The sequence below is a fragment of the Nicotiana tabacum genome, chromosome 24 (assembly GCF_000715075.1).
Source record: "Nicotiana tabacum cultivar K326 chromosome 24, ASM71507v2, whole genome shotgun sequence".
Lineage (NCBI taxonomy): Eukaryota > Viridiplantae > Streptophyta > Magnoliopsida > Solanales > Solanaceae > Nicotiana > Nicotiana tabacum.
Window position 1 is genome coordinate 51,881,618 of NC_134103.1, and position 17,108 is coordinate 51,898,725.

The window sequence follows — 17,108 nt, forward strand, 5'->3', positions numbered from 1 at the left end:
AAAATACGATAAAGTAAAAAATCAATTGTTTCACGTCGCCTCTTTAGGATTACACTCATTAGCAAGGAAAAGTATGCCTTTGAGCCTTGATGACGACACTGAAGCGCCCGCTAAGCCGAGCGAATCACTCAACATATTTTACGCCTCGCTCTAGGGCTTAAGCGCATTTTTCATTAATGTTGATATTACTTATCTAACTAGACATTAAGAATGGTTACCTAACGTTATGTACATAGCTATGAATCTTAATAAGGAGCTTCTCATTTACGTTGGTAATTAAGATTGAGTCAATAAGAGGTTCTTCTCCCTTTAACACGGTATCAAACTTTTAGATTTTGGTAATATCTCAAGTAGCTTCCATATATGAGCATGTACTTCGCCTACTTGGCTAATGTTCTTCCTCATTTTCTATTTTTGGCAACCACAACCCTCCTCTCTCCAATGATTGGTGTTGCTCCTCGCTTTGTGCCTGATCCAACTTATCTCTTTGGAGAGAGGTATCACGTTTGAATGGTCATCCAGAAAGTAGCACTGACGGTCATTGTTGAGGAACAATGCCAGACACCGATAGAAAGAAGAAAAGAAGAAAAATTTGGTTGGGCTGGTTTGACAAACCGGTCGGCAGTAGAAGTTATTTGAGTCTCTATGAAGATCGTAGAGGCTCTTACATCACGTGACAATAGAAATAAACTTGTCATTAGTTTAATTAAGTAACAATGTGCAAGAGGTTCTCCTATAATAGGAGTGTCATGTTACGTACATATGGTAGGTGATGAATCTCTATGCTAATAAAGTTATAAAGAAGATGAGAATTTTTTTTATAATTAAATATATAATATCCTAAGATATCCTATAGAATATTTTATAAGATTTTCCTTCTTAAAGTACACTGAACTAGACATATATGAATCTAGACACATATTCTATTGATATTCTAGCAATACATTCAATATTAAAGTTATTTTTTCCTAGGTTTATTTAGTTGCAAAGGATATACTAAGATATGTGGACTTGATTATGGTGATGGAAGATATTTGGACTTGATTATGGTGATATGTTCACTCCCGTAGCTAAAATTGCTCATTTAGTTGCGAAAAGATATACTCAAATACTTGGACTTGATAATGGTGATATGTTCGCTGCATTGGCTAAAATTGCTCAATTCGTCTTTTTTATATCAATGTCTACTAATCGCCATTGACCTCTTTATCATTTAGACACGAGAATAATTCATATTGATCTTGAGGATAAAGTATATATGGAAGAACCACCAAATTTTGTTGTTCAGAGGGAGTATAGAAATCTTGTGTGTTGGTTACGCCATTCTTATATATCTTGAAGTTGTCACTTAGAGCATGGTTTGGTTAGTTTAGTACAATTGTTCAGGAGTTTGGCATGACTCTTCGTGAAATTAATCATTATGTTCTCTATCAACATTCTACTCCAAATCGGTGCATTTGTTTTGTGGTATATGTTGATGACATAGTTCATATTCAAACCAAAGACCTAGGTATATTACGATATTTTCTAGGCATTAAGGTTTCCAGAAGTATGCTCTTGACATTCTTGAGGAAATAGGGATGCCAAATTACAGGCTTGTTGATATTTTCATTGATCTGAAAGTCAAGATTTTACTAGGTTTTTGGGAGCCTCATAGTGATCTTAGAAGACAAGGACAATTGGTTGTTAAATAAATTATCTCATATTTACCGAACCTAATATTGTATGGAAGCGAAAGGTGGACGCGAAGCAACTTCGTGAAACTAAAAAGATGGAGAAGTTGACGGGGTGTATAGTAGACAAGCAACAAAAGGAGATTGTGGTTGTTAACATAGTTTGAGTTTCCGTGCATCTACGGTGCCTAGATCTGCTTGAGATGATTGGGGACATATCTCGGAGGTACGTGAATGTATTATGTAGTATGGCCCACATGTCTATGGTTAGAATCTATGTAAGGAGTGGGAGGGAGAATCCCAGTGGAAATAGTTGTTGACGATTGTGAGCATGGGTATAGGTTACATTTGTACCGAGAGTTCTGCACCAAAGTATTACTGGGTAGGGGAGTAATGGAGGTAGGGACAAGGGGAGAAGAGAGAGGGATATGGGAGGAGAAGAAATGGAGAGGTAGAAGGGGTGAGGCGAGTGATGAAGGAGGCTGGAAAACTCTTAGGTATGGTGGATGAGCCGGTAATGGCAAGTGGAGGAAGAGCAGATGTCCGGGAGTTCGAAGTATTGGCGAGGAAGGAATCTATAAAAGAAAAAAAAAAGACCTGTATGCCCTTGGATTAGTGTATCGGTCTGACAAAACAAGTTAAACCAGTTCACTAGCAAAAATAATTCACGCCCACAAAAAGTGAAAAGAAGTTTATCATCACGTTGAGGCAAAGGGAGTCTTTCGAGGGAGACTACGATGGTAATAAAAGGGACAACCTTTGCTCTAGGGGGCTAGAAAATCCAGGAAGCTCGTGTGACACTTGAAACTGAGAAAAATCTTGATAATAGAGGAAGGGTCGCGTGCCTTAGAAGGGGGTTGAAAATCAATGACTCCCTTTCTGTCCATATTATCGTGACAATCAAATCTAGGCATATGATAATTGAAAACATAGATAATCTACCGAAACCAACTTGAGGCAACATGGATGGGGCTATCGTACCGAAACCAACTTGAGGCATAATGGTTAATTCAGCTTTCATTATTTCACTAATATAATAGATTGATAAATGTTATTCTAAAAATGACTATTATTTTATTCAAATTTTGAATCAATAAACTATATCTTTCACTCAGCTTTGCTTATTAACACCATGTCAACTTGATATATAATCTAATTTATTTTTGTCACTTGTTAAAAAATTTCTTATAAAAATGTCATTTGTATTCAGAAGAAGTTGAGCACCACTGATAAAACGAATTGAATTCTTGATCATTCTTCATTTTGTGTACCGGTAGTCTTGTTTTCTTTCTTCCTTTCTTTTTTTTTTGCCGGTTACCTCTCACATAAAGTTGTAAACTGTATTTTGTAGCTTATTAGGTTATAAAAATTTCTACTTGTCTCTCTAGTATTTTTCACCATCATTGGTCTTGAGATAAATTTGATAGTCACCAAGTATATTTGATAGAATAAGGAAAGATGTTGTTTAGGAGTAATATTCATTATGTTTAGTTACTTATAATCTGGTATTCATAGACCTTTAAGTTGTTGAATAGCTGTAAAAATCTATGTTACTCGGACTCTTCATAGACGCCGTCGGGTGCGTGTCGGATCCTCCAAAAGTAGTGCGTTTTTGAAGGATCCGACACGTTTGTGGCAACATTTTTGGAGAGTCCCGAGTAACATAGGTAAAAATAGGGACCATGTTATAGGCTGAAGATCTTTTGTTCTTAAACCAACTTTTTACATTATGGTTATTGACTTTTAGGAAGTAGTCCTATCATGTTAGAACTTGTAGTAATTAAATAATTCTGAAGACAACTTTTACTCCTATCTTATTTCAAGGAAGGTTTTACGTGTGATTATTCCTAATCATGAAAGTTGTTCAATTAAAGTTAAGGGAAAAATTCGAATGCAAAAACTAAGGCCAAGTTTCCTTTTATTTTTCTGTTGAAGGCCAAGGATCACGATTGGCACTTTTATTCGTAGTACACGGAGAAGTAAAATTATAGATATTATTTATTTCCAATCACCGTTTTGACAAAAATTTTTTGAACAACTATCCACCCAATCACTATATAGAAACAATTGGTGTGTAAGTTCCTACAACTATAGTATTCCCCATAATCAATCCTCATATTATAAAATAAAAGAACTATTGCTGGATGGGAAAGCTCATATTGAAGCACTGTCATAGAAAACTTTTCATATTCTCCTACCTTAATCTGGATGTTAGTTATCCTTCCTATCTTAGGTAGATATATTTATTAATAATTAAATCAGAAAATAAAGTTTTTCTTTTGTGTTCAAGGCTGAAAGCCTTTACCACGTGCCCTCCATTGACACCCTCACCCCAGAAATGAAATAATGGTGGATTATGTAGATAGCCAAGCTACTAAAAGATAATGATGAGCTATCCTCTCCCTGTCCTAAGTTTTCAGAGAAACAATTGATGTAGTGATTATAGGAACCCTCACTTAAGGAATTGCAGTCTGTAGCCTAATGACTTCAGCTGCTCAACTAATTGCACAAATTCATGCAGAAGTAGGTATATATTTATTTATGTTTTGTTGGCTAAATCTGCACATTTAAGCTGCATATAGTTATGATAACGTTCGATCATATGTTCTAGTATTTCTTTGAAATAGTTCTGTGCAATTCGTTGAATTAATATGCTATTAACAATCTACAGTGTGGTGCAATCTCCTGGGTCTAAGCGGTCAGAAGCATTGCTTGAGCCAAAGGAAACTATTGTCCTTACTCCTAAGAATGTGCAGGTATTTGTTGTTTGTTGTGCGCGCAACTATTGCAAATTTCTTTGACATTTTACTTTTGGAGAGCCAATTTTATTTCTTGATGTATGGGTTTTCTTTGCCAATTTCTTTGCCCTTTTGTCTTTTTGTTTTCTTGAGCCGAGGGTCTTTCGGAAATAACCTCTCTACTTCTTCGGGGTAGGGGTAAGGTCTGCGTACACACTACCCTCCCCACACCCCATTAGTGGGATTTCACTGGGTTGTTGTTGTTGTTGTTGTTGTTGATGTATGGGTTTTCAGAAACTTATGGTGTTATTATTGATGCTTCTGTATCTCAGGCACTAAGAACACTTTTCAACATTTCTCATCGACTGCATTGTTAGATCGTTATGTAAATAATATGAATTAGTCCTAGTCCCACATAGAATAGGAATATGATATGTATTGTATAAACAGGGCTCATTGTATTATAATTAAAATAGAATATCAATAATAGATTTTTCTCCCGTGCTTTCTCACATGGTATCAGAGCATTAGTGAGAAACTTATCGCTGTGCATCATTCCAGCGACTTCCGGGAAGAAAGACCTCGTCGCCGTGCAATTTTCCGGCGACTTAAGAGGTTGTATGCAACAAAATCACTTTCCGTTGGTGTTGTGAAAAAACCAACACCATCACAACTCCTTAGGCTCAGGCGACCAAACCCCAGTCAACCCCATAAAATACCTTCCCACGCGCCCTCACGCGCCAAACAAAGAAAAAAAAAATTTCCGTCTCGTGGAGCCCTTTCCGGCCACTTTTTGAAAAAATTTCTTTAGGACAGCTGGCTCGCAAGGGAATTTCGAGTCTATCCATTCTGGTTACACCAAATTCTGATGACTTTTTTATTTCCGGGCGAGCTACAGTGTTTTCGGTGATCAGTGAACAATAACTGAACAGTGAACTGTAGTTTCTCTTATATTTTGGGAGTCAGCTAGGGCTGGGTCAGATCTGAAAATCTCCGAAAAATCAAAATTTTCCGGTAAAATATTCCAGCAAGTTTAATCGTCTTTCACATTTTATGCAAGTACTTTCTGGACGCATTCTCTTTGGACATCATACTTGTCTATACTTGGAGGTTGTTAGAAGTTTGGTCGTAACAAAATGGGAACCGATATTTTGAATGGTTAGATGGTTTCTTTACCGGATTATGCTGAGTTCCTTCAGTACAAAGCACATAAGCAGACATCTTCTGTTATTCAAACAGGTAATAGCGTGACTTGTGTCTCCCAATCTTCATCCTCCGAGTCTTGGGTCATTGATTCAGGTGCATCTGATCACATTTCTGGTAACAAATCTGTTTTCACTACTATTTCATATTCTCAATCTCAGTCTCTTCCAACAATCACAATGGCCAATGGGTCTCAAACCATGGCAACTTGAATAGGTCAAGCTAGTCCACTTCCTTCCTTTCCTTTAGATTTAGTTCTTTATGTTCCGGGTAGTCCTTTTAATCTCATAGCCGTTAGTCGCTTAGCCAAATCACTTAAATGCTCTGTTTTATTTCTTGATGACCTTGTTTTTATGCAGGAACGCAGTACAGGGCGTATCATTGGTACCGAGCGTGAATCAGATGGTCTTTATTACCTTATCCTTGCAAAATCACATGGACTCACATCGTGTCTTCCTTCAACAACTTGTCCTGTTACTGATTCACCAGATTTATTACATAAACGGTTGGGACATCCCAGTTTGTCAAAACTTCAAAAAATGGTGCCTGGTTTATCTCACTTGTCCACTCTAGAGTGTGAGTCATGTCAGCTCGGTAAGCATACCCGCTCCCATTTTCCTCGGCGTCTTGATAATCGAGCAATGTCACCTTTTACTTTAGTCCATTCAGATGCTTAGGGTCCTAGTCGGGTCAGTTCTACCTTGGGATTCCGCTACTTTGTCAGTTTCATTGATGATTATTCTAGGTGTACTTGGATATTTTTGATTTAAAATCGATCTAAATTGTTTTGTATATACCGGACCTTCCATGCTGAAATTCAAAATCAATTTGGGGTTTCTATCCGTACATTTCGTAGTGATAATGCCCTAGAGTATTTGTCTTCCCCATTTCAGCGGTTTATGAAATCTCATGGGATTATTCATCAAACATCTTGTCCGTACACATCTCAACAAAATGGGGTAGCTGAAAGAAAGAATAGACATGTTATTGAAACTGCTCGTACCCTACTCATACAATCTCATGCTCCGTTGCATTTTTGGGGGGGATACAGTTCTTACATCTTGCTATCTTATTAATCGTATGCCATCTTCAGCTATCCAGAATCAAGTTCCATTCTCTGTCCTGTTTCCCTACTTACCTTTGTTCTCTCTTCCACCCCGTGTCTTTGGGAGCGCGTGTTTTGTTCATAACCTTACTCTAGGAAAAGATAAGTTAGCTCTTCGTGCTCTTAAATGCGTATTTCTGGGTTACTCGAGAACGCAAAAGGGATATCGATGCTATTCACCTGACCTCCTGCGGTACCTTATGTCTGCTGATGTTACCTTCTTTGAAACCCAATCATACTTCACAGGTCCAGGTAATCACTTAGATATTTTTGAGGTGCAACCAGTTCCATCTTTTGGAGATTCAGTTACTATTTCCCATTCTTCTTCCTCTATAACTCCAGCTTCACCACCTACAGCTCCAGTTGCAGCTCCACCACCTCTAGCTCTAGTGCCACCACTTAGTCCAGTTCAACCTTCTGCAGCTCCACCATTCCTGACTTATCATCGTCGTCCGTGCCCAGCATCAGGCCAACTTATTCACGTACTGCACCTGACCCGACTAGTACTGCGGACTTGTCTCCTCTTGGTCAGCCGATTGCACTACGAAAAAGTATACGGTCCACACTTAATCCTAATCCCCATTATGTCGGTTTAAGTTGCCGTCGTCTGTCATCACCCCATTGTGTATGATTGACGAGATGTCTGCTTTACATACGAGTGGTACTTGGGAGCTTGTTCCTCTTCCTTCGGGTAAATCGACTGTTGGTTGTCGTTGGGTGTATGCAGTCAAAGTTGGTCTAGATGGCTAGGTTGATCGACTTAAGGTTCGTCTCTTTGCCAAAGGGTATACTCAAATATTTGGGTTCGATTACAGTGATACTTTCTCTCCCGCGGCTAAAATAGCATCAGTCTGCCTTTTTCTATCCATGGCTGCTGTTCGCCATTGGCCTCTCTATCAGTTGGACATTAAGAATGCTTTTCTTCACGGTAACCTTGAAGATGAGGTTTATATGGAGCAACCACTTGGTTTTGTTGCTCAGGGGAGTCTAGTGGCCTTGTATGTCGGTTGCGTAGGGCCCTCTATGGTCTAAAGCAGTCTCCTCGAGCCTGCTTTGGTAAGTTCAACACAGTTATTCAGGAGTTTGACATGACTCGTAGTGAAACTGATCACTCTGTGTTTTATCGGCATTCTACTTCAAATCTCAGTATTTATCTGGTGGTTTATGTTGATGATATTGTTATTACCGGCAATGATCAGGTCTGATAGTGTTAAAGTTCTGGGCAGATATGTATCATCAACGGAAGTATGCCTTATTCTGATAGACGTTCTACGTTTGGATATTGTATTTTAGTAGGAGGTAATTTGGTGTCTTGGAAGAGCAAGAAACAGAATGTGGTGGCTCGGTCTAGTGCAGAAGCAGAATATCGAGCAATGGTTGTGGCAACATGTGAGCTAGTTTGGATCAAACATTTGCTTAATGAGTTGAAATTTGGTGAGAGCAGCAAGATGGAACTTGTGTGTGATAATCAAGTTGCCCTTCATATTGCATCAAACCCGGTGTTCCATGAGAGAACTAAAGACATTGAGATTGACTGTCACTTCGTAAGAGAAAAGATACTCTCAGGAGATATTGCTACAAAGTTTGTGAAGTCGAATGATCAGCCTGTAGATATTTTCACCAAGTCCCTTACTGGTCCACGTATTAGCTACATATGTAACAAGCTCGGTACATATGATTTGTATGCACCGACTTGAGGGGGGTGTTAGATAATTATGTAAATAATATGAATTAGTCCTAGTCCCACATAGAATAGGAGTATGATATGTATTGTATAAATAGGGCTCATTGTATTATAATTAAAATATAATATCAATAATAGATTTTTCTCACTTTTTATTTCATGATGTATGGGTTTTCAGAAACTTATGGTGATGCTTCTGTATCTCAGGCACTAAGAACACTTTTCAACATATCTCATCGACTGCATAATGTTTTAGGTCCTTCATGGAGCTTGGTGAGTTAGTCCACCATCTGCATCTACCGAAAGGTTAGAACTGCAAGCTCCTAATATTTGCTTTTGCTAAATATGTGCAGGTACTGGAGACTCTAGCTTCTCTTGACCGAGCTATTCATTCTCCACATGCAACTACACAGGTAATATTGGGTGTCAACAAAGGAAAGGGCTAATTACTCTTCAATTATTATTTTTGGAGATTGATTGGACCAATCTCTAAAATTGAATTGACCTACTTCAACACTAATAGGCTAGTGTCCTTAAAGAGTTACTTACACTGTAGTATAGAAAGCTTCGAATTATTCAATGAAACTCTAGTAGAAAAATGCAGTTCCTGAATGCTTACTTCATATCCTTTTGAGTTATGGCCTCTTTTAATTTTCATTGGCTTTCTCAACGGAAAGCCGTGAAAATAGCCTCCTGCACTTCGGTAAGACTGCGTATGATAGACCCTTGTGGTCCGACCCTTCCTCGGACTGCCCTTTCTTTTCTCAACGTAAACAGTCTAATTATGAGTAAAACGTGGAAAAGATAAATAGAATGCTATAGTTTGGAGTAAGGGGAAAAACGGAAGATTTTAATAGCTCTCGGTTTTCTCTCTATTACTACAAGCAAACAATTCCGAGTAAGCAGGGAATGGGTTCTGGAAATGACATAGCAGCTAATAAAAATACAGTATGAGCTATAATTTACAACTCTTACCTATCAAAATTTACTAGCTGTCCCTATCATTATGGCTGTATGTGTCACCACTGTAGGCTGAAAAATCTACTTATTCATCCACTTTAATTACCATGATGCAGGAGGTCTCCACAGCTGTGCCAAAGCTTACAAGAGATTCTTCTGGTCAATATAGTGATTTTCATATTCTTTCTTCCTTAAATTCTCAGGTGCTTGAGTTCCCCTTTTTCTTCTCATTTCACTGTTTAACTTATTATCATTTGTATATAAATTCAAAAGTTAACTTCTTTATGAAGCTGTTTGAGAGCTCTGCTCTGATGCATGTAGCTGCTGTCAAGTCACTGCTTTCTGCTCTACGTCAGTTGTCACATCAGTGTATGTCTGCAGCTGTGAGTGGCTTTGGCCCACCGTCAAGTCAAAAAAGTGGAAGCATCTGTTTCTCAGTAGAGAGAATGTTATCGATCCTAGTCAATAACGTGCATAGTATGTCCTGACAACTATTTTTCCTATGTTTTTTCCCCTATCTGTTGTTAGTTGTTACACATGAAACATGCACTGTATGCTCTGAGTTTATAACTATCTGTTTCAATTTTTTGGAAGGTGACATCAAGTATAATTGGTCACTTATTTATTTCTCTATTTATTCTTCTAAAATTGTTTAAACTAAGAGGGCGCATTGCAGCTGAAATGCTATAGGATCAGATATTTTAGCTATCAGGTAGGCTGTAAATGTTCTTGACTTCCTTGTCATTATCGTGGTTGTTGAAGATATAATTAAGTAAATGGAAGTGTGTCCTTTCCAATAGTTTAAGCTTTTAGGTAATATGGACCCACAATTTTATAGTGGTGGTCACTTGACTATGGGGAACTTATTATTCAATAAGTACCTGCAGAATTCTATGTTATATACTGCTGTTTCAAACTTCTGCTTCAAAATTATAGGTATTAAAAGAAAAAAAACTAAAGCGTACATGAGCTATGAGACACATCACTGGAAGAGCATACTTAGGGAATGTTCAGACTACACCCACTTTAGCCTTCTGGATTGTTTTGTTATTCACAATCATGACTACCCGATGCATATGAGTTGGCTTAAAAGTTGAAGACTAGGATATGTTTTGGAGACGTCCAAAGTAAAAAATGTATATTGGTATTGCATGACTTGACCTGCATGTCATCTGTTTTATTGTTCATGTATGCGAAAAGAGAAAACACTTCTCATTGACTTGATTAAGTAATAATATACAAGTGGTGCTCCTTATATCTAACGCCCATGACAGAGGGTGGGCTGATGAAGGTGGATTAAAGAGGACTGTCGGGCTTCTTCGTTAGCAAGCTTTCGAAGAAGGGGTGCACATGACACCGTAGGCGAATCCCATATCAAAATGGAAGAGGAAAGTGAAGAGCTTTATAAGGCATAGGATATGACAAGTTCACATGGTTGCGCTCTTTTGGACTCGATGATGACGAGCGTAAGATGATGTAGACATCCTTGTTATTTACTTAATCATCAAGAAGAGTTGGTAGCACTTCAGTTCAGATTGATCATGAGGGACAACTTCTCTTGATCACTCATTTTTTCTTCAATTCGAGGACCCAAGAAGCAAATCCGTGAGGTCTGTTGGACCGAAGCGGATAATACATGCCATGGGCTTGGGCTTTGACAAATATGTCAATGTCCCTAAACTGGGGTGGTACATGATTGACAACTGTGAGAAGGCATGAGAGAAAATATGTTATTGATATTGGATAATAAATACAATACCAGAGGTCCCTATTTATAGCTATACACTACAAGGAGATATTACTGCTCTTCCAATATGGGACAAGACTACACTATACATATTTGTAAACTAACACTCCCCCTCAAGCCGGTGCATACACATCATATGTACCGAGCTTGTTACACATGTAACTAATACGAAAACCAGTAAGAGGCTTAGTGAAAATATCTGTTAGTTGATCATTCGACTTTACAAACTTTGTAACAATATCTCCTGAAAGTATTTTTTCTCTGACAAAGTGACAGTCGATCTCAATGTGTTTAGTCCTCTCATGGAACACCGGATTTGACGGAATATGAAGAGCAACTTGGTTATCACACACTAGTTCCATCTTGCTGATTTCTCCAAACTTTAACTCCTTGAGCAACTACTTGACCCAAACTAACTCACACGTCGCCATAGCCATGGCCCGATATTCGGCTTCGGCGCTAGATCGAGCAACTACATTCTGTTTCTTGCTCTTCCACGAGACCAAATTACCTCCTACTAGAACATAATATCCAGACGTAGAACGTCTATAAAAAGGCGATCCTGCCCAATCAGCATCTGTGTACCCAACAATCTGCTCGTGGCCTCGATCCTCGAATAGTAATCCTTTGCCTGGAGCTGACTTTATATACCGAAGAATGCGAACAACTGCATCCCAATGACTATCACATGGAGAATCAAAAAAATTGACAAGTAAGGCTTGCTCAGTTGGTAAAATCACCTCCACCTACGACCGTTAGGTCCCGGGTTCGAGTCACGCTGGAGGGAAAGTGTGGAAACACTATAGATCCTCCTAATTTGGGAGGGGTTTTAAAAAAAAAAAAAAAAGAATCCATAAATTGACTTACAACACTCACCGGAAAAGAAATGTCAGGTCTAGTCACTGTGAGGTAATTCAATTTGCCAACCAACCTCCTATATCTCGTAGGGTCTCTAAGAGGCTCCCCCTGTCCAGGCAGAAACTTAGCATTCGGATCCATAGGAAAGTCAATAGGTCTGCAACCCATCATTCCAGTCTCCTCAAGAATGTCTAAGGCATACTTCCGCTGTGAAATAACAATACCTGAGCTAGACTGAGCGACCTCAATACCTAGAAAATACTTCAATCTGCCCAGATCCTTAGTCTGGAAGTGCTGAAAGAGATGTTGCTTCAGATTAGTAATACCATTCTGATCATTACCAGTAATAACAATATCATCGACATAAACCACTAGATAAATACACAGATTAGGAGCAGAATGCAGATAAAACACAGAGTGATCAGCCTCACTACGAGTCATACCGATCTCCTGAATAATTGTGTTGAACTTACCAAACCAAGCTCGAGGGGACTGTTTCAAACCATATAGTGACCTGCGCAATCTACACACACAACCATTAAACTCCCCCTGAGCAACAAAACCAGGTGGTTGCTCCATATAAACTTCTTCCTCAAGATCACCGTGAAAAAAAGCATTCTTAATGTTTAACTGATAAAGAGGCCAATGACGTACAACAGCCATGGACAAAAAGAGACGAACAAATGCTACTTTAGCCACGGGAGAGAAAGTATCACTATAATCAAGCCCAAAAATATGAGTATATCCTTTTGCAACAAGACGAGCCTTAAGCCGATCAACCTGGCCATCCGGCCCGACTTTGACTGCATAAACCCAACGACAACCAACAGTAGACTTACCTGCAGGAAGAGGAACAAGCTCCCAGGTGCCACTCGCATATAAAGCAGACATCTCGCCAATCATAGCATGTCGCCATCCTGGATGAGATAGTGCCTCACTTGTAGACTTAGGGATAGAAACAGTGGACAAAGAAGATATAAAGGCATAATGAGGTGACGGCAGACGATGATAACTTAAACCGACATAGTGAGGATTAAGATTAAGTGTGGATCGTACACCTTTGCGGAGTGCAATTGGTTGACTAAGAGGAGACAAGTCCGTAGTAGGTGCAGAATCTGATGCGGGGCGTGAATCACCTGGGCCTGATGCTGGGTGTGGACGACGATGATAAATCAAGAGTGGTGGAGCTGCAGAAGGTTGAACTGGATTATGTGGAGGAACTGGAGCTATAGGTGGTGGAGCTACAACCGGAGCTGTAGGTGGTACAACCGGAGCTATAGGTGGTGGAGCTACAACTGGAGCTATAGGTGGTGGAGCTACAACTGGAGCTGTAGGTGGTGGAGCTGGAGTGACTGAATCTCCAAAAGATGAAACTTGTAGTACCTTAGAAATATCTAAGTGATGACCTGAACATGTGAAGTATGATTGGGTTTCAAAGAAGGTAACATCAGCGGACATAAGGTACCGTTGGAGGTCAGGAGAGTAGCATCGATACCCTTTTTGTGTTCTCGAGAAACCCAGAAATACGCACTTAAGAGCACGAGAAGCTAACTTATCTGTTCCTGGAGTAAGGTTATGGACAAAACAAGTGCTTCCAAAGATACGGGGTGGAAGAGAGAACAAAGGTAATTGGGGAAACATGACAGAGAATGGAACTTGGTTCTGGATAGCTGAAGATGGCATACGATTAATAAGAAAGCAAGATGTATGAACTGCATCCCCCCAAGAAGGTCTGGAAAATAGAAAACAGCTCAGATCGATTTTTTATCAAAAATATCCAAGTGCACCTGGAATAATCATCAATGAAACTAACAAAGTAGCGGAATCCTAAGGTGGAACTGACCCGACTAGGACCCCAAATATCTGAATGGACTAAAGTAAAAGGTGACTCTGCTCGATTATCAAGACGTCGAGGGAAATGGGAGCGGGTATGCTTACCAAGCTGACATGACTCACACTCTAGAGCTGACAAGTGAGATAAACCAGATACCATTTTCTGAAGTTTTGACAAACTGGGATGTCCCAACCGTTTATGTAATAAATCTGGTGAATCAGTAACAGGACAAGTTGTAGAAGGAAGACAAGATGTGAGTCTATGTGATTTAACAAGGATAAGGTAATAAAGTCCGTTTGATTCACGCCCGGTACCAATGATCCGCCCCGTACTGCGTTCCTGTATAAAAACATGGTCATCAAGAAATAAAACAACGCATTTAATTGATTTGACTAAGCGACTAACAACTATGAGATTAACAGGACCATTGGGAACATAAAGGACTGAATCTAAAGGTAAGGAAGAAAGTGGGCTTGCATGACCTATTGCAGTTGCCATGGTTTGAGATCCATTGGCCATTGTGACTTTTGGAAGAGATTGAGAATACGAAATAGTAGTGAAAAGAGATTTGTTACCAGAAATATGATCTGATGCACCTGAATCAATGACCCAAGACTCAGAGGATGAAGATTGGGAGAAACAAGTCTCACTATTACCTGTTTGAACAACAGAAGCTATCTCAGAAGATGTCTGCTTACATGCTTTATACTGAAGGTGAAGGAACTCAATATACTCTGCTAAAGAAACCATCCGACTATTCAAAACATCGGTTCCCATGTCGCTACAATTTGTAGTAGTATGGTTAACTTTAAATAGTGGAAATAAGTAACTCTTGTGAAAAAACTGAAGAAATAGCTTGAAAAACACTGTTTACAGCAGGAAAACAGAACATTGTTCTGTGCCGAAAAGACTGTTTACGACGGAAACACTGTAGCTCGCCGGAAAATTCCAAAGTTGTCGGAATTTGTCGTAACCAGGATGGATAGACTTGGAATTCCTTTGCTAGCAAGCTGTCCTTAAGAAATGTTTTCAAAAATGGCCAGAAAGGTCACTGTTCACGCCGGAAAAATATAAAAGTGGTCGGAATTTGATTTGAATTAGATGGATAGGCTCGGAATTTTGAGGAGGGCACACTGTCCTGAAGAAGCTTAGCGAATAAATGGCCGGAACCCTTGCCGGAAAAGTTGTTGTTGCCGCCTCGTGAGCGTGGCGGCTTTTCTGCCGGATAAAATTTCAGGGGTTGGTCGTCGGAGGGTGATCTACCACGTGGTGGTGTTGGTTTTAGCGCAACACCGACATAAAGTGACTTTCATTTAGACAAGCCTTAGGTCACCAAAAAAATTGCACGATGACTAAATTCTTTCTTCTCGGTTAATGCTGGAATGACGCACATCGATCTTTTCTCACTAATGCTCTGATACCATGTGAGAAGGCACGGGAGAAAATATGTTATTGATATTGGATAATAAATACAATACAAGAGGTCCCTATTTATAGCTATACACTACAAGGAGATATTACTCCTCTTCTAATGTGGGACAAGACTACACTATACATATCTTGTAAACTAACAACAACCAACCCGTACTACCCATCGAGTGAACTCTGAACTCGCTGACTGAATTGCTTTTAACATTGAATTTATATCACAATTTTATAATGAGCAAGGTAAATTATGTAATTGAATCCGTATTCATATAATGATCTGATAAAGAGCAAGGTACACAAATGTGTGGGGCATTCAATGTTAGAAGAAGCGGAACTCACCTGGATCTGCAAAGGGTTAGGTACTAGCCAAACATCTCGTCCTGACGCGCTAGTCTCTACAGAATAGTAAGTAGATGCCCGAAGACTAAGTGTCACCCTCATGGTACTCAGTAAGTCACATTGACTACCCCCTATGCGGTGCTGAAAAACTTACTAAATAAAAATATGAAATGCAATAATACCCTTGTATAACATTTTATAATTTGATAGTTGACATTTAACTGAAAGCTTAACCGATAACTGAAACTGAAATTGAAAGCTGATAACTGATAACTGATAGTCTGTATAGTATTGAAAACTGATAGCTGAGGAATGTTTTGTAATTAATAAGGTATCCTCAAGAATATTCTACAATATTTTCCTTATTCAAGCCAATGAATCAAGACAAGTATTCTCTTGATATTCTAACCGGCTCCATCCATCTCAAGGAGGAGAAACGAACTTCAGTTTGCTTATTTTGAAAACATAGAAAGTAGTAGTGAATCTGTCTCTGATATAATGTTAATAAAATGGACCTTGGGCCAAACTCAATCTCAGAAGCTAGCTCATGAAGTTGATTGCTCAAGGTTACATAAGGAGACAACATCCATTCCTTCAACCACATACTGATAATCTCAAATATTTGTCAAGAATCTATTAACATATACTTAGCTGCACTTTTCAAAAATACACACACACACATTATCTGTATGTTTAACCTTTTCAAAATTTCATTATCTTTTCTCGTTACAGTTAAATTATGGTAATCTTCTATAACAGGGGTGGGGCCATTATGGGATGAAGTTATTTGCCACTTTATTGAGGTAATCTAATCCCTAATTTCATAATTTATGGTTGCATTTGTTATGTTTGCTCTAATGTCTTCATGTTTTTGTAGCTTACTGATAGTTCAAATCAGCATGTGAGAACTATAGCACTGAATGCAATGGATCAATCTATTTCCGCTGTTTTAGGATCTAATCAGCTCCAGGAACATGCATCATCCAAGCTCCAGGGTGCATGCAATGATGTGAGAATTAACCTTCCATTCAAAGGTCATGATATTTTGCATGCTAGGTGGTAATAATCTTTACTTTGGGCAAACTCTCTAGGTACAAACTGAGAATATAGAGTTGAGGTCACTGGAGTGTGCTGTCATTTCTCCACTGAAAGTGCTATATTCTTCAGCTCAGAACATCGATGTTCGTGCTGGATCTCTGAAAATTCTTCTTCACGTTTTAGAGGTAGTGTTATCCAAGTTACTGTTTTACTCCATAGCACTGATACACAGATGCAGAACTCTCTCTTGTGATCCTCTCTCACTACTGTTTTTATCTTTTTAATGATTTATATTCTTTCAGAGACATGGAGAAAAGCTCCATTATAGCTGGCCAAATATTCTTGAATTGTTGAGGTGCTCATCTAGTACTTCGAGTTGCTTTTGGTCTTTAGAGCCATAGTTTATTCAGTCAAGAGAACTTTAAATCTTGGAATGACGCTTTCAGGTCAGTAGCAAACGCTGCCGAGAAGGATCTCATTACTCTTGGATTTCAGGTGACA

The 17,108-nt window shown here is 39.0% G+C and overlaps 1 protein-coding gene across 16 annotated transcripts in view; it reads left to right on the plus strand.

Moving 5' to 3' along the window:
* The window catches only part of LOC107816080 (uncharacterized), a 73,591-nt gene that overhangs the window by 39,713 nt on the left and 16,770 nt on the right, over window positions 1-17,108 (plus strand). For all 16 annotated transcript variants that reach the window (XR_012706687.1, XR_012706686.1, XR_012706688.1 and 13 more), the window contains 10 exons: window positions 4,345-4,429; window positions 8,611-8,676; window positions 8,757-8,816; window positions 9,480-9,566; window positions 9,654-9,840; window positions 16,329-16,372; window positions 16,447-16,578; window positions 16,661-16,792; window positions 16,910-16,962; window positions 17,054-17,102. Coding sequence is in view for 13 of the 16 variants with exons in the window: in XM_075248218.1 (XP_075104319.1) it covers window positions 4,345-4,429; window positions 8,611-8,676; window positions 8,757-8,816; window positions 9,480-9,566; window positions 9,654-9,840; window positions 16,329-16,372; window positions 16,447-16,578; window positions 16,661-16,792; window positions 16,910-16,962; window positions 17,054-17,102 (895 nt within the window). In the remaining 3 variants the exon portion in view is untranslated. The remainder of the gene's footprint in view (window positions 1-4,344; window positions 4,430-8,610; window positions 8,677-8,756; window positions 8,817-9,479; window positions 9,567-9,653; window positions 9,841-16,328; window positions 16,373-16,446; window positions 16,579-16,660; window positions 16,793-16,909; window positions 16,963-17,053; window positions 17,103-17,108) is intronic.